This window comes from Alosa sapidissima, chromosome 5, assembly GCF_018492685.1.
Source record: "Alosa sapidissima isolate fAloSap1 chromosome 5, fAloSap1.pri, whole genome shotgun sequence".
In the NCBI taxonomy this organism is placed as follows: domain Eukaryota; kingdom Metazoa; phylum Chordata; class Actinopteri; order Clupeiformes; family Clupeidae; genus Alosa; species Alosa sapidissima.
Window position 1 is genome coordinate 25,204,096 of NC_055961.1, and position 24,930 is coordinate 25,229,025.

The 24,930-nt window shown below is 40.0% G+C and overlaps 2 protein-coding genes across 3 annotated transcripts; both read left to right on the top strand.

The window, feature by feature from the left end:
- The first annotated feature begins 10,670 nt into the window (after positions 1–10,670).
- zpld1a (zona pellucida-like domain containing 1a) lies at positions 10,671–15,400 on the top strand. Of its 2 annotated transcripts, none has more exons than XM_042092842.1 (11): positions 10,671–10,722; positions 11,124–11,237; positions 11,345–11,565; positions 12,008–12,189; positions 12,457–12,529; positions 13,084–13,181; positions 13,555–13,635; positions 13,794–13,965; positions 14,082–14,184; positions 14,662–14,691; positions 15,173–15,400. In XM_042092842.1, the coding sequence occupies exons 2-11, from the start codon at positions 11,132–11,134 to the stop codon at positions 15,346–15,348; spliced, it is 1,242 nt and encodes a 413-aa protein (XP_041948776.1). In that variant the 5' UTR covers positions 10,671–10,722; positions 11,124–11,131; the 3' UTR covers positions 15,349–15,400. The 2 variants fall into 2 exon arrangements, with proteins under 2 accessions (XP_041948776.1, XP_041948778.1); XM_042092844.1 differs by having other exon boundaries at positions 10,678–10,761.
- A 3,738-nt stretch (positions 15,401–19,138) lies between these two features.
- LOC121709220 (zona pellucida-like domain-containing protein 1) lies at positions 19,139–23,144 on the top strand. The gene is made up of 11 exons (XM_042092428.1): positions 19,139–19,170; positions 19,297–19,419; positions 19,680–19,900; positions 20,185–20,369; positions 20,578–20,650; positions 20,780–20,877; positions 20,963–21,046; positions 21,176–21,344; positions 21,572–21,689; positions 21,938–21,958; positions 22,133–23,144. Exons 1-11 carry the CDS (start codon positions 19,152–19,154, stop codon positions 22,282–22,284), a joined length of 1,263 nt encoding a protein of 420 aa, XP_041948362.1. The 5' UTR covers positions 19,139–19,151; the 3' UTR covers positions 22,285–23,144.
- Positions 23,145–24,930: the final 1,786 nt, after the last annotated feature.

Consider the following 24,930-nt stretch of genomic DNA (forward strand, 5'->3'; position numbering starts at 1 on the left):
GTCTCCACTCATTTATAGCCTAAATCTCATGATCAAAAAGTTTAAGCTGATTGTTTTTGCAAAACAATAGGCTACACCTGTCAGAAAGTGTGGTTCACAAGCAGTTGACCGACATGGTAGGGGATGTTCACATCACAGCTCATGCTTTGTAGCCTGATAAAGTTAAATGTATGGTTCATGCCATTGGTCTTGTTGATAGTTGGTTGCAATATATCTCTGTAGATAGTCACAAAGGTTAGGCTGCGTCGACCAAACTATTTAGCCCTGGACTCCTAAACTAAAAGTGTCTAAGGTTTAAGTTTAGGACTCCTCAAAGGTTTCTGACGGTCAATTCAAGATATTAGCCTACTCTAAACACTGTAATTTAGCCTGTCGGATTGTCAAAACTCTAACACAAAAAATGTTAGGCCTAAATAATCTTATGCAAATCAGTTAGCTGTAGAGTGGCCTACTTATTTTAAAATTCAACAAATTGAAGTTAAATGCCACAGTCTGTGATTATGGTGACAGGTTGTTGATATTTGAGCTGAACAGCCAATCAAATTACACACTTCCCTCCCTTTCTTTCCCCTCTAATATCGATTTACTCTGCTGACTCAGGCTACTATTTGTTTCCCCTTTACAGAGCCAAGGAACACCTCAAACATTCGTGCTCACAGAGAACAAACAGCTAGAAGATCACAGGGAATAATTTAGTCTATTGAATTTGACTAAAACTATGCTGCATTGGAATTGCGGAAGACCTTTTAACATGGGTAAACTTGGAAAAGGGCGACATCTAGTGGTATATAGTTGTAACATAACTATAGTTATTACTCAATAGTATTCGGGTCATTCAAACGGGTGCCTTTTCCACTATTAACATTTTCATCAAAAGTAAACTTCTTTTCAATTTATCCACAGCATTAAAGATGTGATCACCCTCCAACAAATCATATTTGCCCACATCAGGTATACATTTTTTTTCCACATTGAAATAGAATTGATTGAAATATAATAAATGTGACGGGGAGGTATGTGACAGGGTGATACATTTCATGGCTTTAGTTATCCAATAATGGTCAAGTTATTGACTTAACTTACATACCTTCAATCAGAAATGTAATTTGCTTAGCAATGATAGTGTTAAAACTGTGATGAAAACCAGTTATTCCTGTCCAATTTGTATGGCGGGGTGCCTAAGCTTGACAGACCCCCTCATAGTAATGAAAAAACAACAAATAAACAATGTAAAAGAATGTAAAAAACAAGCGTGATGTGTGAGTTTGATGTGGGTGTAAGTCAAACCAAGGGACACAAACAAAATAAATAAATAAGTATTTACCAAAAACATGATTTTATTCTGAATAAATATGTCTAATGTCTATGACTAATGGAAAATATATTTAATTATGAAAATAACAAGTTTGATAACAATATAACATTTACAGTTAGGAACAAAATTGTTCATACCCCTGGCAAATATTGATTTAATGTTGATTTTCTCTTGACCAATATGTTTGTTCTGACTGAAAATGACACTGCCACATGCCAAAAGGTTGACAATGTGGAAGAAACATGGAATCAAAAAAAGCGTTTTCATCTTTTTTTAAAGGAACCGTATGTAAGAAATGTATTTCAATTAATCATTAAATGGCCCTGATATGTCACTAGACATTAAGAAATCATGTTCATTTCAAATACTTATATCACTGACAACAGTAGTCCGGCCAGGATATTGTCATTTAAAAAGTGAAGTTGCAGCCCTCAACTGATGTTGATGTTGTGTTTTGTCATGTCATGTTATGTTTTGGCCTGATGCGCCACCCTCCACCTATCTACTAATCACAAAGTCAGTAGTGTTTCAGCATCGGGGTTGGCAACCTCGTCAGGGGGGAGGGGGAGGGGATACACCGCTCTACAGTAATTTGAAAGTGATTGCAGTACCGGTCTTGGCCACAATCTTACATATGGTTCCTTTAACTTTTTATGAAAAATGGCATGTCCACAATTATTCATACCATTTCAAAATAATCAGTGGAAGCATCTTTATTTCCATTCATAGCCCTCAAAATGGTTCTTATACCTACCAAGCCTCTCCATGTGTCCACAATGATTCTAGACTGCACCTGTTTAACAGCAATCCGGGTTTTGAGGCAGGAGCGATTATTCGCCATCACTCTGGCCATGTGTTCACTTTTTTGACAGGTTGAGGTCTGGACTCTGGCTGGGCCACTCTAAAATGTTGATATTGTTCTCTGTTAACCATTTCTTGCCTTGTTTGGCTCTATGTTTTGGATCATTGTGTGGTTTAACGGTCCAATGCCGCCTTTAGACAAGTCTCTCGGCAGACTGCCTGATCTTTTCCTCCAAAAATCTTAATAGCCCCTTGTTTTAGTGTTACTATTTACTTTGAGAAGATCACCAGGTCCCATTGTCTGAGAAACACCCAAAACTAATACATTTCTATGGCTTTTCTCCACTGTGGGTATGGTGTTTCTTTGTGGTTGAAATTTTCACCCCATCCCAAAATGGACCACTTGGTCATCATGGATGCTGATCATGGATAACACTTCTCCAAACATGCACAACTCAGCTAAACCTTTATAAGGGCACACATAAGGGAATTTTTTTTACCCAGGGACACGGCCTGAGATTGGCATAAAAAAGAAGCATTAAACCCCTATAACACCATCTCCATTTCAATTGTGGGGGTGAGAACATTTTTATTTTTGGGATTTTTCAACCAGAAGGATGATCATGTATCTTCTGCCATGTAAGCTAAGCACACATTTTGAACCATTTCACAAAGTAAGCTCTAACCTGTGAACTGCAAGTGACAGTATTAGAAGTTTCATTATGGATCTCTAAAACAAACTGTGACTGTACTCGTCATTCCATCTTATTAAAGTTGTTCCTTCACCTGTTGTCACACACGAAAACCATTATCTCACTAGCCCTGCAGCCAATAACATTAGTCCTGACGGGGCATGATGGTGTCTGCACTGTCAAACTCATATTGTGGCTACCTTGATGAAGTTCCTCATCAGCCAAGCTCTCTTGGAGAGCTCTGCACACAGACAGAGCTCTGTGGCCACCTAGCAACTTATGAAGCGCTCCAAGTTTGCAGTTGGGGAATTTTTTATCTCCCCAACACATAATAGAGCAGCTCTAGTTGGATGGATGTGGTAGAAAAGGAAGGAGAAGAGAGAGCTGAGGAACTCCAAAATGTCATAAGGTGTGAATATGACAAGATGTCGTAGAAGCTATGGAATTCCAAAATGCCATCAGCCAGCCCTTGACACATGATGTTAAGAGCTGTAAATAGCAGTTCAGAACAGTCAAAAGTTAAACATGTTAAATGTTCTAATTTGAAATCATATATTGTCAGGTATGATTTGGCATATTAAGCATATTAGTACTGTACATGGGCAACATGATACATATACCTATAAACTGGTGTGAGCAGGATATGGAGTTGGTAGATCATAGTTCATAGATCTCAGTGAACTCTTCCCCTTCCATCCCCTCCTCGTGCCTCTGTAGTTCCCTTATGGTTTCCACTTCATGCATGGCACTAAAGAGCTCCCAGTCATAGCTGGTGAGCTGGACTGCCATGGCCTTAGCGTATATGTTCTCCAGTGTGTTCGTGGGCTCTTTTGGGCTGAGCTGTTCCTGCAGGGGCGTCTGTGAGGATCACACACACTTTAGTTCTCTGAACACAATACACCTGCAAGACTGGTGCCATTGCTGTTCATGTTCTTTGGCATAAAACTCAGCACTGTCAAGCTCGGATCTCAGACCTCACTGATTTCTATGGTCCGCAGATTCCAACAGTGTGGCTGTATAAAGAGTGTAGATTCAGAGAGCCCTCACCAGCTGACAGCCTTCCTGAAATTAATCATGAATCAATAATCATCATAGTGCAGATGTCATAAGTTTGCCCGATAAGTTATCTTGACACTTTATAAAATGGAGTGAAATGAAGCGTGTCACTGTAGCAACTGAAGTACTTTAAAACTTTTAAAAAGATTCAAAAGTAGTTTAATACATTTGAGAATATTGTGAAAACTTCATGTACCCTAATTGAGGGTTGATTGTTCATCCATTGTCCATTGAGCATTTGAAAACATAATTATTATTATGACAATATTACAGAACATCATTCCACATCTTTCAGGTTTCAAGTGTGGGTGTATGTGTGTGCGCGTGCTTGTGTGTGTGTTACAATATGGCCCTTCACCTGTTTTGACGGGTTCTGTTTTAAGAGAGCACAAAAGCAAAAAATGCAAATAGCACAATAGCTATCTTAGAACTTTTAGAAAAATATACAACCTGAAATGCCCGTTCCCTCCTGATTACTTCAATTAAGTTCATTAGATCAGTTTTTGTTAAAGTCATATAACTATCTTGCTGTGTATTCCCCATGTGTACCATTCCTTGACCAATTTAAATGGGATCAAGAAAGATGGACGAATGTGCAAAACCGCATGTTCAGAGGTGATTTCAAAAATGTGTTTTGATAGCCTACAATTCCGGGCAAATTGTTAATGATTGTAAAGGACCAAAAAAACAACAACTCTAATATGGATTTTATCACACGACACACCTGCACAGCCCACACGGTTTGGGATTACATCACTAGATTAAACAAAAATCATCCAAGAAGTGAACCATTGCTGGGTTGTCCAGCAGAGGACCATACAGTGCCACATTGATATTGTTATAAACATTGGATAATAACCACCATCATCAAACATGTTCTGTATGCCTTTTTAAAAAATCCGATACCACATGGCGCAGTCCTACCATGATCACAGAATTCAGTTTTACCCACTTCTTATTTTACCACCTCCACCCCTGGACATAATACGTGTCGTGAGCAGGAAACTGCATACAAATGGATCTCCAGTCAAGGACAGCAAAACAACTCTCTATCATAATCACTCTATAAGCACAAACTACATTTTATTTAATTTCTATCTTGTGAATGCAGAGCAATTTCAGCCATCTACAATGTAACTGGTATAGTTACATTGTAGTTTCACACCAGCTGTGTGAAGTGACTTACCCATTTGGTTATCTAGAGTGTTCCCAACTTCACCAAGAACCTGATACCCTGCGGAGGATTTAGCTGTGATTGCTCGTTTCCTGGTGAAGTGAGCATTGCATGTTGCTAGTGTACTTTGCATTGTGTTGGACTGATGGACTCACAGACTTAGATGTGGATGAAGCAGATGTATTGCCTGCAGGGGTCAGGAAATACAAGGGCATTTAGGGAGGGCATAAAGTCTTCCTGCTGCAGTTAACGTTCTTCATTCATTGTGGGTTGAGATGTTGATTATTGCTGATCAACATCTCAACCCAAATTTAAATCAGATTGGTTTCAGACCGCAATGAACTCTTGGAATGTTGGCCTGGCAACGGCAAGAAGTCATTACTTATGATTTCACTTTTTTCTACTGTGGTGAATTGAATACTGCTGGTTTAGTTCACAGTAATATTTTCCCTCAGAAACTTATCTGAGAAACTCTTCTTTCTCTTCTTGCACTATGAAGGAGTGTGTCTGATACCTGCTACAGTAGGTAGAGAGTTGTGACTTCCACCAAGCTGGTGTGTGTTGAGCGTTCTGGCGCATAATGGCTGCCGTGTATCACCCAAGTGGATGCTACACATTGGTGGTGGTTAGTGAGGTCCCCCCTCCTTCCATGTGAAGCGCTTTGAATGTGTATAACGTAACGTGTTGTTGTTGTTCAGATTTATTGGCAGATTAGTTTTAGGAAAATCATAGGGCTAAATTCATTGGAGACACTACTTTTGACACATTACAGTTATACTTTATATAAGAATTCACACTGTGAAAAAGGGTTTTGTCAAAGACTATGTAATCATAGTGAGACCCTATGAGTGATTCCTCTTTTAGGGGAGTGGAATGGTGAAAGCTATGAGATGATGGGGTTGGTCTTTTCTCCCTCTAGTGGCTGCCCACTGTACAAATGTCTGCTTTAGAACAGCGGTTGTCAGCTGGTGTGCTGTGAGGCAGAGTGAAGTGAAATGTGTCATGGAATTTTGAGGAACTCGTATGCTTTTATACAGGCTAATTAAATGAACACCCCTGTTATAGCCTATAATAATGTGTGTGGTACTTCAGAATCAGTAACGATCAATGTGCCTTGTCGTTTTGGTTTGATCTTTCGAGTACCTTAGACCCGGAAAGATTGAAAACCTCTGTTCTAGAACACGTGTCACTCTACCTAACCAAGATTGTGACCGTGATTTTCTAACATTCCAACATTCCCATTTCCCATTTACATACAACACAACAATGGCTACAGTTTCTACTAATTTCCTTATTTAAGCTTTAAATTCCGGTTCCAGCTGAAATTGTGGCATCATGACATAATGACTGACTGACTGCTGAATTTAATCATTTTGAGGCTATACGACTGTTTCAACGAATTGTTGTTGATTAAAACATCATCCTTTTGTTCCCTTTGGTATACTATGCTGAGAAGCTGAAGCACAATGATAAAAAAAAAACATAAAGTTGATGGCTTGATGTTTATCCCTCATTCAGGTGCCTATTTGTCAATCTGTATAATAAAAAAAAAAAGTCAGCGAATGTTTATTTTTCTTCAAAGAAGAACATCACTAACGTTATCTTTAAAGCACAATGCTTCAGGTCTGAGAAGTTCACAGACAAGGCTTTCTTGAGTGAGGACATATCTCCCGCCCAAAGCCCTGTATGCAGTAGTTGAATCACCTCATTACCCTAGAAAAGGTCCCCACTAGGGGACAGTACACTGTTATTAGTGTTACTGATGAGAAAATAGTGCCTCACAACTCTACATAAATCACTCAAAATGCCTTTAAATAATGTAAAACATGTACGTACATGACAGAACGAAAAGGTATGCAATATTTAAATTTCAACTGACTGATTATTATTTGGATTGACATTCAGACTGAAATGACGTGTACATCTGATTTTCTCATTGATTTCTGACATAATACATGTGAATTCATTTTTACTTTGAACACACGATTCTATTTTGGATTTCTTACTTTGAGTAACATCATTACATGCTTTAGCCTTCAGGCCATCCACCTCGGCTGATCCCTTGATGTGGCAATCACTATAAAATGGTGTGTTCTTTTCCGATCTGAATAAGTCATGGTTTGTATTTCACACATAAACAATACGGCATCCCCCTCCCGGCTGGGACCTGGACTTGGGCCTCCTGTCTGCCCAGGACCACAAAGGCTCTTCTCTCACAAGACAATGGTGTTCATTGCCATCTGTACACTTCTTCCCACTCTCCCAAACGCGGAATCTGACACAATATGGGATATAACCATTAATTGGGGCTTTCTATTTCATAATCTGACTTTTTATAGATTATATTTCTATACCGGTATAGATGTTTTGCTGAGCTATTAAAATGGCTTTCAATTCTGAAGAAGAATGCGTAAATGATGAATAAATTTCATTATCAATCAATCAATCAATCAACTAACCGATCAATAATTACCTTAAAAAACAACAATACAACAATACAAATAAAAAATACTTCTAAAAAGACTTACAGTAATAACCTTATTGACATTTGAAATGAGTCACTGAGACAGCAGGTGTAGGTTTATATGGTGTGTGGTGAAATTATTTATGAGAAATTATATAAATCAATTTAAACAAAGGGGCTAATGTAGGGTGGCCTACACACATAAATACTAGGCTAGTAGGCTATACTGCAATAGGAAATCTCCAGTCTCCAAAATATCTCCAAAATATGCCAACATGATGATGGTGATCTCCAAATGTCAGCCAAGTGGGTCATGAGAAGGGAGGGATGTGTAAAAGGATCCTCATAGCATAGGTGCAGCTCAAGTTCATTTCCCATACAGTGCTAATAGCTACATGATCCCTTCCTCAAGGAGGATGTGGTGTCTTTTTTTGTGTGTGTGTGACGTTTGGTGCTTTCTGTGGATGTGTGCATCTATCTGTGTTATTCTTGTCTCTTTTTTTTTTTTAAGTTTCATCTTGAGGCCACACAAATGTGATATGTGATTTGACAGTGACAGTGATTTGACAGACAGAGAGTCACGCTGGTCGTGCGTGACATAAGCATGGCCGCCACAGTGATGGACAGCGCTTGTCCTCCAAAAGAGGCCCTCTTCCATGTCTGTCAGGAGCCATTGAGATGGGGAGGAGAGATGGGCCCTTGTGCCCCCAGCGCTCCCCTGCATCACTCATCAGCTCCCTCTCTTGCCTGTTTGTAACGGGCTGAGTTGGGATAATTTGGGCCCATTCACAAATTCCTCTAATGAATTCACTTAGGACCGCACACAGACCTAAAGTTTTTCTTTTCATACTTTATGTTTCAATAGCCAAACCTGATTTTTGTTCATATTTTGGAGGGCTACCTTGTTTTTTATATATTAAACTTATTTATTGGATTTATTTTCCAGACATGCATTCTTTTATTTCACTTCAACCTCTGTTTGTATACTCAGAATTTAGTTTTCATTATTTTGGCCTTTTAACGTTAGTAATGGTCTTCATTATTTAACTGTGGGGTTTCATAACTTTACAGTAATATTTAACATTCAATCACATATTTTAAGTATGCTGTAATGACAAGCGAATAAAGTTTATCCAACCATAATGAATAATCTGACATCTAGTTCATTTCCATTCTTGAGTATTTTTCTCACAGGGAGAATTAACTGTCCTACTACCAATAAAGGCGATTGCTGAATTATGAAGTCTTTTGGGACCTAGAGGCTAATGTATTGAGAATGATTTTGTACACATGCCAAGTGATGACATTTAACTCAACAATAGTCAAAGGGTATGTCCTTTCATCCAGCAAAAGAAAGCAATTACTTGTACCCTGCTAAAAAAATGGGTGTTCTTATACTATATATTGATTTCACAGAAGACAAAGAAGAGTGTTCACATCTGATGTGGGTCAGAACAGATGCTATGGTTGTTTAAAACACTGGTCAGAGTAATATAATATTGTTATTCTCAATATAGTCTCCTTGGCCAACAGTGCTTTTTGGCAAAGCAGACAGTTTTATAATGTGCCAGCTTGGTGAAACCAAATAAGTGACCCACCAAATAATTTGGCCAATTGAGAATGTTTGCTGCACTTCATTCACAGCAGTTACAGTTTCACACAATGGCTATCAGGTGGTACACTGGTACACACTTTGCTTGGCATATGGAGAAATGGAACTGTGAAAAATGAATGAATGACATCTGCTGGAGTCCTACAGGCTGAGATGCATATCTGTATCTCTGAATTGCCACACTATATGCCACCAACAGTTTTGTTTTCAGTATTCATTCGAATAAAGCCATAGAATTTGAGCCCTTTTCTTTTCCTCTCCTCTCTCTCTGTGTAGTGCACAATCCAGCACACCTGACTAATCTCCAAGACAGGATATATTAGCGGATACCACAGCACTGTTTACAATGATTTCTGGTTAGAAGCACAGAGAAATAGTCCTTCAGCTGTGCTCGGGTCAAAAATTGTGCTCGGAGAACGGACTGCACAGAGATAACACTGACTTAACACTGACCTCTAAATAGTTGTAGGCGACATTACTTTTATATCAACATCTGTCTGGTCTGGATTCGTAACTTCCACTCACACTTACCATGAACAGTGGACAAGGATGCAGTGGATCTGCCCTTTCATCAACACTGGATATGATTGTCAGCGTTGCCTCCTAAAGGTAAGGCTGGATTAGGAAAATCAAACCAAAATCCAAAACCAAAAGTTATGATTTATGTCAAGCATAAACTGTTTGAGATATCTCTACCAACAAATTGAAAGCACTCTTTATGTCTATAGCACAACGGATGCGGACTAGAGTGTTTTAAGATACTATGGAAGCATAAATGTTATAGGCCTCAGGTAGAACTTTATGCAGATTATCATTAAACACAATGACTGTGGAGAATTGTAATAGGAATATACATTTTATTTGAATAACAAAGGCTGCGAGCTGGGGATATGTCAGAAGCTTTAACTAGTCTGTCATCCGTGTTCCTTATACCAGACTTTCCCATACATATGATTTTTGGTGGCGGTAATCCCATAAGAAGGTGAAGAGTGCTGTTTATGCCTCCTCTTCCTGTGGCCTGATAGACCAGGAGTCAAAATTGAGAGATCAGTGGCAGGACAGGTGGAAGGCTGGCGGCCTCAGCCATGGGAGGCCAGAGCGTGGACGTGCTGACGGAGCGGTAGGACACAAAGTGGCCAGTGGCAGCGGCCAGACGATCCTGGGCACGGCGGTTTGGCTCTGTGCTTGGGCTGGCAGGCAGAGAGAAAGGCCACCTCAGTCAGCGAGCGGGCTCACTCCAGAAACCGATGAAAAGATAATTCCCTCAGCGTGGACCTCATGCGGCGTCGAGCCGTTTGTGCGCGCTGACAGAGGCAGATCAAGCAGAAAGGATATGAGTGGGAAACTTCAAAACCTGCTCATGTTTCGGGGCCCGTGAAAGGATTTGTATAACACATTCAGGAATTGATGGACTTTCCCATGTTCCCCTGGACAGCCCTTTTTTGTTGACGTGTTCAAATAATGAATCTCTTATGTTTAATTTTTTTCTGCGCAGATCGGACCTATGTTTCTGGGTGTCTCGCGGAGATGCGGCTCTCTCCAGTTGATCACATGCAGCAGTCCGGAGCACATGGAGTACCGCTGATTCGTTGGCTACCAGGGAACCGGGTGAGTCTCAAATGGAGGACCTAAGGACCTAGGCCAGCGGTAAGACAGAGGAGCCCAAGCACCGTAATGCAGAGGTGCTGCTGACAATTATAATATGAGGGATTAGATTGCATTAGTCTTATTTTGAAGAGTCTTACTTGTGAAGGCCTTCCAGTATTTTTAAACGTTTTTAATTCCACTTGTATGAATACTTTTATTAACATTATTACAATTATTAAGAATTATTTCATATGCTACTAGCAGAACATTATTTAATACAATTTACAGCACACTGTGCATCTTTGAATAGCTTATGATATTTATGAAGTGTCGAAAGAGGTTAGTTTCTTTATCACAGTTAAATCTGGTAATACATTCCTCAAGAGTCATTCATAATGCCTTGTCAACACTATTTCCATCAGGTGCTGAAATGGAACGAATATGTTTGAGTCTTTTGCTCATAAGTAAGGCACTTTCAGTCACAGCACAGTTCAATGGTTTCAACTGTGATGCCAACTTCCACAGTCGTTTCCCAGGTAAAACAGCTTTTGCTTTCTAAATCTATTCTAAGAGGTGTTGAGACACAGTGGAAACTACCACAAAACTATTTTCGCAAAGACACGCTTTTCTCTGCCCTCTGCAGCCGAGCGAGACATAAGCGTGTACTGCGGCGTGCAGACAATCACGCTGAAGATCAATTTCTGCCCCGTGCTCTTCTCGGGCTACACCGACACGGACCTGGCGCTGAACGGTCGCCATGGCGATGCCCACTGCCGAGGCTTCATCAACAACAACACCTTCCCAACGGTGGTGCTCTTCAGCATCAGTCTTAGTACGCTGGAGTCCTGTGGCAACTCTTTGGTGGTAGGAGGCTTTTTTCAAGCTGTGGGGGGGGGGCATTCAAATGCCCTTGATGACCTCTGAATTATCTCAGCTCATGTTGGACAGAACATCGCTTAGCTTTCCCCCAGAGAAGCAACTATAGTCACGAAGAGTGGAAGACTTTGTAAAGTTCTACTGATGTCGGGATTGGACTGGGGAAACCAAACAGTGTGCCTTTTAAGCTCTTTTCAGGATGTGGGGATTTGTGCTGTTTCTTTTACTGAGAGAGAAAGAGAGGGAATTGTATCTGTTTGGGTTGGATGATGGGGTTGGACACAGTGGTGATGCGGTGATAAAGGGATTAGTAGGGCGCAGGCACATTAGCTCAATGGTAAGGGATGAGGATGATGTTATCGAGGAATGCTGGAGCTTCGATTAGGTGGCCATTCATGGATGATGTCTCTCTCGTTCTGTGTCCTTGTAGGTCTCCTCAGCTCAGGGAGCGAATGCTTATGGGAACCTGTCCCTGGTGCAGATTGGCAATATTTCAGGGTACATCGACACACCTGACCCACCGACTATCATCAGCTATTTACCAGGGCTGCTGTACAAGTTCAGCTGCAGCTACCCTCTGGAGTATCTGGTGAACAACACACAGCTGGCCTCGTGAGTAGCTCTCTATGCTGAGTGCTGAAATGACCTGAAATTGCAACCAATTATCTAAAGAATGCATGTCTAACTGTGTTATATTCTCATCTACTAACAACAGGTAAAATATGAGAAATCAATAGCCTTTTAAACAAAACACTAGGTAATGGTCTTGTAAGTGTCCAACAGTCATGTCATGTATAAAATGATGCATAGGATTGTATGATACAACATAGAATGATGAATGATGATTATTATAATGTTTGATGGTTCTTCTTTCTGAAGGTCAGCTGCAGCGATATCAGTGAAGGACAGCAATGGTACTTTTGTCAGCACTTTGAGTTTACTCCTCTACAATGTAAGTAAAGATAGTAAGAAGTCACTCTAATAAACTCGGACAGAACATCTACACAGCCCTTAAAGGTGTAGGTTTTTGAACATTCTAAGTTCCGCAACAATTGAAGGTTCTAAAATTCTATGTTGAATTCAATGAACCCAGATATTCTTTAGAATGTTAATTTCCCAACATTCCTCCTTTACTCCTTTAAGGGTTATCCCATATTATTATCTCAGGGGGGAGGAGAAAGTTAACCTGTCACTCTCTGGCTAAGTTTAAGGCCTGAGTTTTCATCATCCTGCTTTCTCTTTTGTCTCTGAACCATCCTCTTGTTGCATGGTTTATATGTTTATAATGTTGCATATTACTCTAACAAGTGACAATGTAAATCTCTGACACAATTTTCTTCCTGTATTTATAATTCACTGGCTTCAACTTTGCTTTTGGATGATTGAAATAGAACTGTTTACAGAAATAGTCCTCTACCATAAACATAACAGTATCAAATGCACTTGTGAGGGAAGAAGTCAAGCATAGCGATGCTTGCTTATAACCTGTGAATGTTACCTTTCTAGGACTCGTCCTATGTGCAGCAGCTGGCCATACCCATGGCAGGCCTTACTTTAAAGACACGCGTGTTTGCCGCTGTAAGGGCAACCAATTTAGACAGAAGGTAAAAAAACATGATTTTCAAACAGTAGTCTAATCCTAAATTCACTAATAATTTAGGTTTTAAGATGAGATGTCTGCAGATATTGGAATATGGAAGTATATGGCAAGCACAAAACTTCTCAAAGCTGCTACAAGGCAGACAAAATCAAGATGCTCAGAAAATTAACATTTACCACATGCACATGGTGATAGTAAAAAACAAATCCTCAGTTTAATGGGCATGGAGAAAATCATGAAGAACTCAATAGTGGCCTTGTTAGTGAACCGAGGCGCCAGTGCAGGGTAATAGTGGAGAAACTGTTAGCTTTGTGGTGGATGATCCCCATTCAAGTACTCCTGTTTTAATGACCCAAACCTGTGGCTTCCTCCCACAGATGGAATGTTCTGATGGATTACTGTTACACAACTCCCTCTGGGAACCCTAATGATGACTTGCGCTATGACCTGTTCTTTGGGTAATTCCGCATCATTTGAAAAGATCTGTCTGAAATCTCTTGGACCATCTTTGGACAATGAGCTTCTGTTTGTTCTTCCAATGTCTCTTTCTCTGTGTGTGTGTTTTGAATGTCCATCATATCTGGATTTCTTTGTGTGTCTTTTGCTTGGGAGACAGCTGTGACAAAGACCCACAGACAACTGTGTTTGAGAACGGCAAGAGTCAGATGGGGCGCTTCTCGTTCGAGGTCTTCCGTTTTGTCAAACACAAGAACCAGAAAATGTCAACAGTTTTCCTGCACTGTGTCACCAAGCTGTGTCGTGCCGATGACTGCCCGATGCTCATGCCGGTAATGTTTAGCAGCTGAAAGCAGCACTCCTTCATATTAGGAAAAAAACTGCTGCCATCTTGAAGGGATTTCACTGAGATTATTAACACTGAATACATCATATTCTCCTGAGCCAGATCTGCGGTAGGAAAAAGAGGCGAGATGTCTCTGAACAAGGTGAATCTAATGCAGCCTCTGGGAATGCAGTCATAACAGCTGGACCCATCATCACTCGGAGTGGTATGTTACACTTCAGGATTACTATGAACTTCCCACATGCTTAACATGATTCATATGAGCTTTTATCAAAGTCCTTATAGGCAAGTTCCTCCACTCGGCAGCCATATTGCAACGCTTTTTGGGCACTTATCGAGCATCTATTTTGGCAGAAATGCACGTGCGCAAGGCTTCATGACACCAATCTTGCTCCAGCGGCGAAATCACAACACATGATTGGCACAATGTATTCACAACACAACACATGATTGGCTCCATGTATTCACATGTCGACGTTTTGCCGGGTGGGGTATGTGTAGACAACTGCCATATTGGTGTTACAAACTAACCCCATGCATTTCTATGAAGGATTTTTTGAGTGCTGTGTCTCCTCATTAGAAAGTCTCTGCTTTTACTGCTATAGCAATGTGAAATGAATAAACTTTTTAGTAGTTATGTAAACTATAGTGTGTAATAGCCTATGCTGTTCTTACTTTACAGAGGAAACTCCAATGAACAACTCTCAGCTTGGTAAGACCTGCTCTTTGACTCTTTGCACCTAAATTTGATATGAAATGTGAAATATTTAGTCTTTTTTCCTCTATCATGAAGCTTCCCGAACAGTGCTATAAACCTATACACATACACCATACACAATCCATTCACACATCTCATTTGTAACCTTAAGGATCAATGACATGCAGTAATTATTGACTCTGTCTATGAAGACTTTAAAGGTTCATACTCCAGAAACCTCAGGGATGATTATAGCAGGTTCATGACGATACTGTAGAAAGACATCAGGCGCATCTGAGCAGTATGAAATTGATGAAATTTTACGAATTTCATCACTATGCTCAGGATGTAATTCATCATATATCAGAACAGGATATCTATGATACATTTTATATATGTCAAAAATCAGTATGTTATAGAAAATGCATTTTCAAAACTGTTCATTTGCATTTTTGTGACTGCAATGTGACTGTGTTTGTGCTTCACTGTGTGACAGCCCAGTTAAACAGCCCTCTGCTGCGGCCCGACTCGGTGACCAGCGCTCTGATCTCGGGCATCGTCATCCTGGCTGTCATGAGCGCCTGCTTCTTCATTCTGTCCCTCACGCTGCTCAAAGGCAGGAAGCCTCCGCCCGCTGCACTGTCCGGCACCCGCAACCCTGCCTTCAACTGAGCATCTCAGTACCGAACCCGCTCCCACTCCTCTCCCAAGGGAATCTACACAGACCCCTATATGTACCACAACTATAATCTGTTTTATTAAATATATTTTATTTATAGAATAATGATAAATAAATAATATGTATAAAGGTAGGATTGTTTTGTATTGGAATATGGATGTAAACATAGAAACACAGCTTCTAATAACCTTGTTACAGTATATTTGTTATACTTTTGGTTTTGCTTAAATCCATGAAATCGATATATTTGTATTGTATTGCACACATTTGTAAGGTGGGCTAACTCATTCCAATGGGTACAATGTATTTCTAATTCAATACCTCAGCTATTCATTTGTCTGTTGCAGGGCACAGGAAGCACATTTGGTAGATGGTGTAGTGGTTACCACGTACTCTACAGTGATTTAAGTAGTTCTCGCTTTTCATGGATTAGTCACCATAGAACTGTGATCAATTTTCTCAGAACTAATTATTTTAGATCTGCCTCATTTACTGCTTAAAGAGCTAGTTTCCTTATATATCTCAGTAGTTTGTATCTAACATTATGGGAAGTGTTGAAGTATTTCTTTTATTTTATTTTCCAATATAGTACTTTAAATGTCTAATGTTATTTTTTGACTTCCACTAACTCATAATTGGCTGTATATATGAAAACAAACAGGCCAATTATTTTTAAGCTTATTCTTAGCCGTATGCTATACTATGCTATTTTATCACAATGTTGTTTTTATTGTATAAAATGCATCTACACATTGTAGTCTAAAGCTGCTTATTTTCAAAGTACCAAATTAATTTTATAGGTTTATACACATTCTAATGTATAGAGGAGAAGGCACACCCAAAACACACGTGCGCGCGCACACACACACACACACACACACACACACACACGATCAACATGCCTACCTTCGCATTCTTACATATTATTTCCTGTGCATTACATTTTTTTTACAATAAAATGATTGGAATAAAGATGTTTTAACCAATTATTTCTACCAATTTTAATGCTTGAGGCAAGTAAACAATATAGATAAATTCCACAACATGAAATATTAGAAAAGTATATCAGTGACAGCTTGAATGCATGAAAATGAACACATGTCTCGGTGACCCTTAAAAGCGTGTAATCTTCAATTCTCAGGGGAGGTCAGAGAGCCAAGAACAGTGACTTATAGTCTTGCTGCTGTATCTGTGTCAACCGTTGTTTTCAAACATGTGTGTGTGTGTGTGTGTGTGTGTGTGTGTGTGTGTGTGTGTGTGTGTGGGTGTGTGTGTGTGGGTGTGTGTGTGTGCATGTGCGTGTAAGGACAATGCCTGGGCCTGGAATGTTTATTTCCACGAAGTGCACGAGGGTCTCTTCTGCAGGGTGGAGAGACTCATTTTGATACCACATGGCTGTCCACTCTCCATTCTTCCCTGGAACCTGAGAGTGCGGACCAACAAAGACAGCTGAAGGATGACACAGTTGACTTAAATAACAGAGCTCCTGCAGTGGGCCACACCAACAAACAGGACACCATTTATTACCCAAAATGCCATACTCCTGTTTTAGCAACCTAGGCTGCCTTGTGTTTGGTGTGGTTAAGGCAAACACACGATCATTCCCTGTATTCTTTTTTCCCCCCTTTTTATGTAAACATTACAGTATCAGATATTATTAGGACATCCTCCCAGTACCCTAAGACAGTGGTTCTTAAACTTTTTGTCTGGTAACCCCCTAAAAACCAAGTCTTGCAACCCCTTTCTCTCCAACTGGCAAAATCTGGTTGCAATTTGGAAAATGTTGCGAGATAGACATTGGAAGCAGAGGCAGAAAATGTCTTCTCTCATAGGTAGATTATGTCAATACCAAAGGCATTCATGTCAATGGCAGCTGCTGACAATATAATTCATTATTTTCCAAAGTATAACTAGCACTTATCCAATGTATAACTGGCGCTCCTGTAGCAAGACTGCAGAGTGTTCTGTCAGTGGTAAGCTGACATACAGCATCATTGCAAGAGGTACCGGTAGAGATTTGAGTTTGCGTAAACAGAGCATCCACTTTCAAAGGAACATTATAATGGAAACACTGTGAATTGTAAACCTACATCTAGGGCTACTGTATAGCCCAGTTGTTAAACATGTTGGTCTAAAAACCTTTATAAACATTTCTTTAATTCAGACAAATCATTTCACGACCCCCTCCTATATTGGTGGTCCTGACCCTCACTAAGAGAGGCTGGTAAAAGTTACATTCCTCAAGGTATCAACCACAGAGAAGTGGGTGTTATAATGAGATAATATAAAAATGTTTAGAAAAAATGCAGGTAAATGCTGATACTGCCCCCCCCCCCCCCCCACTCTCCAAAGAGCAGACTGAAAACTGAAATGTAATGTTTGTGCCAAAAGAGAAACCAGTTGGATGTTTACTGTACCTAACACACCAAGCTGCCAGCAGAATGGAATGGAGGGCATCCTCCTGGGGGACTAACCCTCTTATCAGCGCTCAAAAGGAAGGCCCAGCGAGATCCAAGACCTCCATTCATCCCTGTGTGCCTGAGCGGCCACTGTTTTCCTTGGTTTCGCCCCAAGAGAAAGGCAAACAAATGCTTCCAGGTCATTAGTGGAGGGATTCTGTGTTATCTCAACAGAGATATCTCTGATCCTCCATGATACTCACTAGACATTCTTTTGGCACACTTGCAACCACAGTCAAGGGTATGGGCACTCACCGTTCGCAGTGTTCAGTCCGAGGGGCGGGATAATCGGATGTCTTTCAAATTCCCTTTGCACGCAATAGGACAGCGCTATGAGTCCCATGCGTTTCCCACCAGCGGAGCTAGTTGGCTAGTTCAAACTTTTGCCAACTCAATAAAAGCTTAACTCGTTTCACACTGTTCACCAACAGCAACATTATCTTATTTGTTTTCAAGTAGCAGGGAATTCAAGCCAAACCGTTGCAACTCTGCCATCAATCATTATGTTAAGCCTGCCTAACGACTCTATACACGATTTGATTGGCCTGGAAGAAGTTTAATTTGTCGAGCTCACAAGCCAACGGAGAGTTGCTAGACTAGCCCTGGCAGAAAATGTAATTTGCTGACGCTAGGGTGCGTCTAGATTTCTAGGCTATAAATATGGTATATCTGTGTGGGTATATATCTACAAACCATTTAAAATGAACCACAAATATATAAATATACAGTATTTAAAAATAAATATTTTTGTCTATGGTAGATTTGAGAGGACAATGTAACCTTTTGATGTGTCTATATACTTTGAAAAAGTGTTTTTTGCAGGACCTTTGTTAAGGATGTCAGATTGCCAACTTAAATAATTAGCTGGGTTCAAATCACAGCACAATAGTTGTCTTTATTGAGGTCCAAATATTACATTGGCCAATAATACATTGGGTCCATTTTCATTCTCATTGAATGGTGATGATTAATCCCTGCATCCCAGCGGTTCCCAGGATCACCTGTGGGTCATCATAAAACCTCCGAGTTATTGTGGGATGATAAACTAGCCTATCTATCACAAAAACGCTAGCACAGCACACAAGGCACAAAGAAACAAGGCTCTTTGTCTCTATGTTGTGTTTGAAGAAAGTGTGTTCAGGTTTCAGTCTCTGCCTTAAGGCAATGTCCATGGCACCAAGTTCACAAAAGGAATATCCTATACAATGGCGTAAGGGAGGACACACCAAAGCACCCTGACCTTAATATTGTCCAATAGTAACCCAGGGCATACCCTTTAAAAGCACCTCATAAGTTGCCCATACATCCAAAAATCTGAGGATAAACCTGTGGTCAGAATGGAGTGTCACAAACGAGGTGCGTACCGGTTGGAGGTTTTTGGACTTCCCTAAAGTGACCCCACACAGGACGGCAGAGCAGCTTGGCTACTTGGCCACCATTCAGGACCTTCTCAACTGATTTGTCTTTATGTTTTCTATTTAGATCCAAGTTCAGTGAGAGAAAGAAAAATGGACCCCCTTTTCCTTTGCCTCTTCGTTTTGATGATCAGCAGCAGCAGTAGCCAGTTAACAAAATCTGGGTGTGGTGCACATTACAGACGTCCAGGTATAGTTATGTTTCCACAAAATCAACATCAACAGATAGTTTTATTTGCATAACTATGTAAAAACGACATAGCCAATAATACTGTTGAATTTCTCAGAAGTGAAAAATTATTGAATGTAATTAAGTGAAAACATGGCAAATCCACTCCATTTTCTTACTAAGATCAGGTCTTTCAGATGGATTATAACATTACGTTTTGGACTTGGTACTCTGAAATGCATTTTTGTACTCAATGCTTTCCATCTCTCCCCCTTTGCCAGAATACACCGACATTTCAGTGGACTGTGGCACAACGTACATCAGCCTGTCTATCCTGGCTTGCCCTGTGGCCTACACGGGGTACAACGAGTCCCTACTCATTCTCAACCACATTAATTACGACCCCTCATGCCAAGGCACCCTGGATGAGAGTGTCACTCCTCCTGTCGTAAGATTCACCTTCCCCATCAACTCCACCACGGCCTGTGGAAGCATCTTCAGGGTAAGAGATTTAAAACAGACATCTATGTTGGACACATCCCAAACTGAGATATACTATACTGACAAAAAAAGTGATGTGATCCCATGTTTTTGCTTTCAGAATTACATAGAATTATGAAACACGTTCTTTAAATATATAAATCTATAAATAATTCTTAATTCAGTGCCTTAGAATTGTATACAACATGATGGAATACTTTTATACATGGCCCGATAGGCAACCCATCATATTACTGTTTCATAAAACAATTCGAAGTTTCAATTTTTGTTTGATATTCCTCTAAGACCACCAGCACCGCAGGCACGGGAGTCTTTTCAGACTTCTCCAACATTCAGACGGTCAACGTTAGCGGTGGGGTCCGGTCACACGATGTCACCACCGGCACGGTAACCTACAATGCTGAGCTGAAGTATTTTTACTCTTGTGCCTATCCTTTGGAGTACTTCATCAACAATACCAAGATTGACGTGTAAGCTGTGTTTTCACTACTATGATTCAAGATATCTATGTAACATACCACCACATGTTAGATTTTGCATTTCAAAATGAAGAGAGAGCCAATGCATGCTTCCCACTATTATCGTTTTGTTCTTTATTGTTGTCACACTCTCCTGCTAAAGCTTTTTGGAATGTGAATTTTACTAGAAAATTAAAGGGTAATTTTTCACTTATCCCAGGTCATCATCATCCATTGCTGTGAAGGATAACAATGGCAGTTTCATCAGCACCTTGAACCTGGAGCTATTCAGTGTAAGAAATATAGAATAGAGCTTAACCCAGAGAAGCAGCAGCATACTGCTGATGGCATGTGAGCATTGCATTATAACTGCACTGTATATGACCTTGTCACTGAAACAACTGGTTGAATTTTTTTTCCAGGATGTAAACTATACCAAACGACTTGTTATCCCAAATGCGGGAATTGAACTGAGGACAGATATTTATGTCCAAGTCAAGGCCACCAATTTGACCTCCCAGTAAGACTCCCTTCTTCCCAGCTTTGCTTTCATTTCACTGATGCTGGAGTCAGCTGTATTATTAATAATGCCCCTTTCTCAATAGGTACCATGTGCTCCTGGATCGATGCTATGCGTCAATTTCTCCCCAGCCTACAAACTCCACCTTTTTTAACCTCTTTGTTTCAGTGTAAGTATCAATTGAATGCCGTGTGGATATGAAGATGTCACGCAGATTTCTTTTTCATATCATAAGATGACAAAAAACAGACAAACTTCACTAAAAGGTAAATTGGTTTATTTTGTTTGACTTTTAAAGTTGCTCCAGAGACCAGATGACCACAATGGTGGAAAATGGAGACAACCAGTATGCCAGGTTCTACTTCCCTGCCTTTCGTTTCATAGAGCAGCAGAACCAGACCATCTCCACCTACTATCTCCACTGCATCACACGACTCTGTGAGCAGAGCACCTGCGGCCAATTCAAGGTAAACCCGAGAACAGGTTTGGTGTTGTGCTGGAAGCGGCAACCCACCGACCACATACTGGCCCAAATGACCACAGAGATCCTGGTTCAATACCGGCTGGTGGTCATTTCCCCCATCTCTCACTCCCAACTGCCCTAATCACATAAAGGCAAAAAAGCCTGCCCAAAAATGCCCACTTACTGAGCAGCTGTGATCAGCAGTACTCATGCTAGTCTCTCAAACCACAGAGCTGTCCTGGATCAGGCAAGAGGAAAAGAGACACTTTATCCCAAGCTACCCTTCAGGAGGGTGTGACTGACTACACAACCATCTCATCTCCAGCAATCAAAACCAAAGCTGACTCCAGTAAGTGCTTAGTGTACTTGTAAAGGAAGAATCTGTCAGTAAAATATGTTAGTAGATCATTACTCATAGTGCTACGCATGAATAAACAGGTTCTCTTTGGATAATTGCCTAATTTTATTAGGTTCATATATGATGTTTCTTTACCATGATACTACCTATTCAATGGCAATCATACTTAATAATTGAACTGCAGATCAATAATGTATACAATCCAAATTAAATGACATTATCTTCTTTTCATTTTTCAGTGGTATCATCGAAAGAAGAAGGTAAACAGTGTGTCAGTGGTTGTCTTACTGTTATGACTGTCTGTGTACTATTGTAACTCAATCTCAAGATCTCTCAGAAAAGCAACTATTAGTTTATATTACTGTGTTACTACAATACACAAATTAGTGAGATTTGTGCGATTTAACAGTCATCTCATCTGCTTCCTCTGACAGAGCTCACCAGCAGTAAACATGGTTCCAACTCTTCTGTGGGTCTGGGAGTTGCAGTGGGCGTTCTGGCTGCAGCTTGTGTTGTTGTCATTGGTATGGCAGCCTTCTTCTACAAGAGACTGCGCCCTGGCTCAAACAAGTTGTTCCAGAGTTAAGGTCAGACTGGGCAGTTCTCCTAGTTGCTGTGACCGGGATGAAAGGTCCCCACGGTGTGGCTATGAAGAGTTTCCGAGCCAGAGGAGACACAGTCGAGCTAACTTACTGCTTAAGGCTATTTCACATTGTCTTTGACAATAAGATTGAGGTATTGGGGAATTAGTGTTGTTAGTTGTAGATTCCTGCACATGCAACATACAGTATCTGTGGATATAAATCAGTCATACTGAACAGTAGGAGTGGTATTGAATTTTATTTGTTGACAGGGTAGCCAACTTACTACCCTTCCACCGAGTATATCGTGAAGGGGGCACATTTGGAAAGTTTCTTTGATCCAAAATAACATTTCCAATGAAATGGCACCAATTTTAACATGCTTTTGTTAATCACATTAAAAAAAGCAAATGTTAGCGCAAGCAAAATCAACAACTGCTGATTTTGAAAGTGAGTTTGAGTGTTTTGGAAGTTGTATTCAGTGGCCAGTGTGCAATGCTGAAAGTGTTAATTGTGCTATTTATTAAAGTTCATTATGTTTTACCTCACTTACCCATATTATTTTTTCATCACATCATTAAACATTTTGGTCATTCTACAATACCACATACCCCCTTTAGAAATACAACATGCAATCTGAAAAACATACATAAACGGCAGTGCCTATGGTATGTTTACTGTATGTACAATATGGCATTGATTGTTTGGCAGTCTTTAAATAATATTATTGTACCAGCTTTTCTGAAACTGTTTTTCATTCAATGAGAAGGATTTCTAAATGCCAGCTGTTTCTATCTTATTCCAACCTCATGTGCAAGCATCAACATTAAAGGCTGAAGGTGCCCAATCATCATCATCTGTATCTGAATCATTTCTACATTATCTGCATTTGCTTTGTGACTAAGTTTTGGATATGGAAACATATTGTATGGAGTATTGTATGGAAGAGAAGTTTCAGTTTCCACCTGAACTGTACATTTTCCATACATCAATGTCATGGTCGCTTCTCGAAATTCCCCATTTAAACATGCCAAAGGGTTCCATTTCAGTGACACTCGAGTCACCGTTTGTTTTGTTAAAAAGGGGGTCACTGTAAAACTGATCTTAACCTAGCACAAAATTGTAGGCTACTTGACATTTAACCTAATGTCGGCTTACTAAAGGAACATATGAATGACCTCAAAAGTACACAAACAATGAAGCAAAAACATAATAGCTTTTACATGAGGAAATGGGATACCAATGTGTCAAGAAATGTCTAATATGAAGCATCAACAATCTCGCAAAACATCAAATTTCATTTTAGAGGGAAATAAATGTAAAACCTTTTTCCTAACTCATGTTTTTTTTTTATAACAGGCAATGATGTAGACCTACAGATAAAACAACAAAGGGTCTCCTCAGTATCTTCATGTAATATGTACAGAAAAGAGCTCAATCAAACTATACAGAGATGCGTTCTAACCCCCATGTTTTTGCTTCGCCTGGGTTTTTGCTTGATTTGTGTTGACCAAGTAAAATGGCTCTTTTCTTAAATCTGAATGTCTGTCCATCGCCATTTTTATGTTTTGTGATCACAAGCTGACAATAGCTCATAATAGCTAGCATAATAGATGCCTAGAATGGTCACCAATGCACAGGGCCGGAGTGGGGCCACTTTTCAGCCCGGGAGTTTCAGGCCCAAGACCGGCCCACTTTTTTAGTGGCGGTGGAAAATTGATAAATAAGGCAACATTTCAGCTCTTACTATCCTGTATAGTTTTTATTATAGGCTACCAATATCCCACTATTTCACAAGGATAGGTTGATAAGTTAACAAAAACAGGAAGGAAGAAATAAAGCATTTGAAATGTATCCCACAATTCCACTAAGAGGCATATTGAACTACTGTATTGTTTACATGTTTTTTCTGCATGGGTCAGCTATCATGTTGTTGTTTGGTGATTTTCTCCTTTACTACACCCACTTCTGAGCAAACAAGGTATATAGGTTGATCTGTCATAGCCTACTGTTCTTTCTTACATAAAATAACTTTAAATCATATTGTTAACTCTATTAACCTTTCTACTTGTCCCTAGTCATAGCTAATTTCGGGCTCATCATTTTCAGCTGAGGACTGCTGATCTGCTGCTTAGAGGTTACTTTTGTTTTCGGCCTAGGCTACTGCATGCACAGATCAAGCTTGAGTTTTGTTATCAATATTTACATAATATTTGCAAAGTCTATGAATCGCCATATTGGATGATACAAAAAGGCTAATATTTTAATTAATTTAATATGTTGCTTGCGAATAGGTTGACAATGCTACAACGTCCAGTATTAGCCCAATAATTACGCTGCTATAATCATCTCTCTTTACCAGTTGCCACTATTATGTCTGTCTTCTTTTTAAAAAAAAAAAAAAAATCTGGAAGCTTGGCATATTTGGCAGCATTTTCCTCCAATACTTTTCATCTTATTTACCTGGCCTTTTCAGTCCCTCATGGCCTCTTTCTACCATCCATCCTCCCTGACGCTTATCATTACGGTAGGGCCGGCCCGGCTGGTATCTGAGAAAACATTTTAGAAAAGACGAGCTATATGGACCCAACTAATTAAGTCTTCTTGGGAGGGGAGAACAACCCATGCAGAGGCTGCGGTGTTAGGCATAG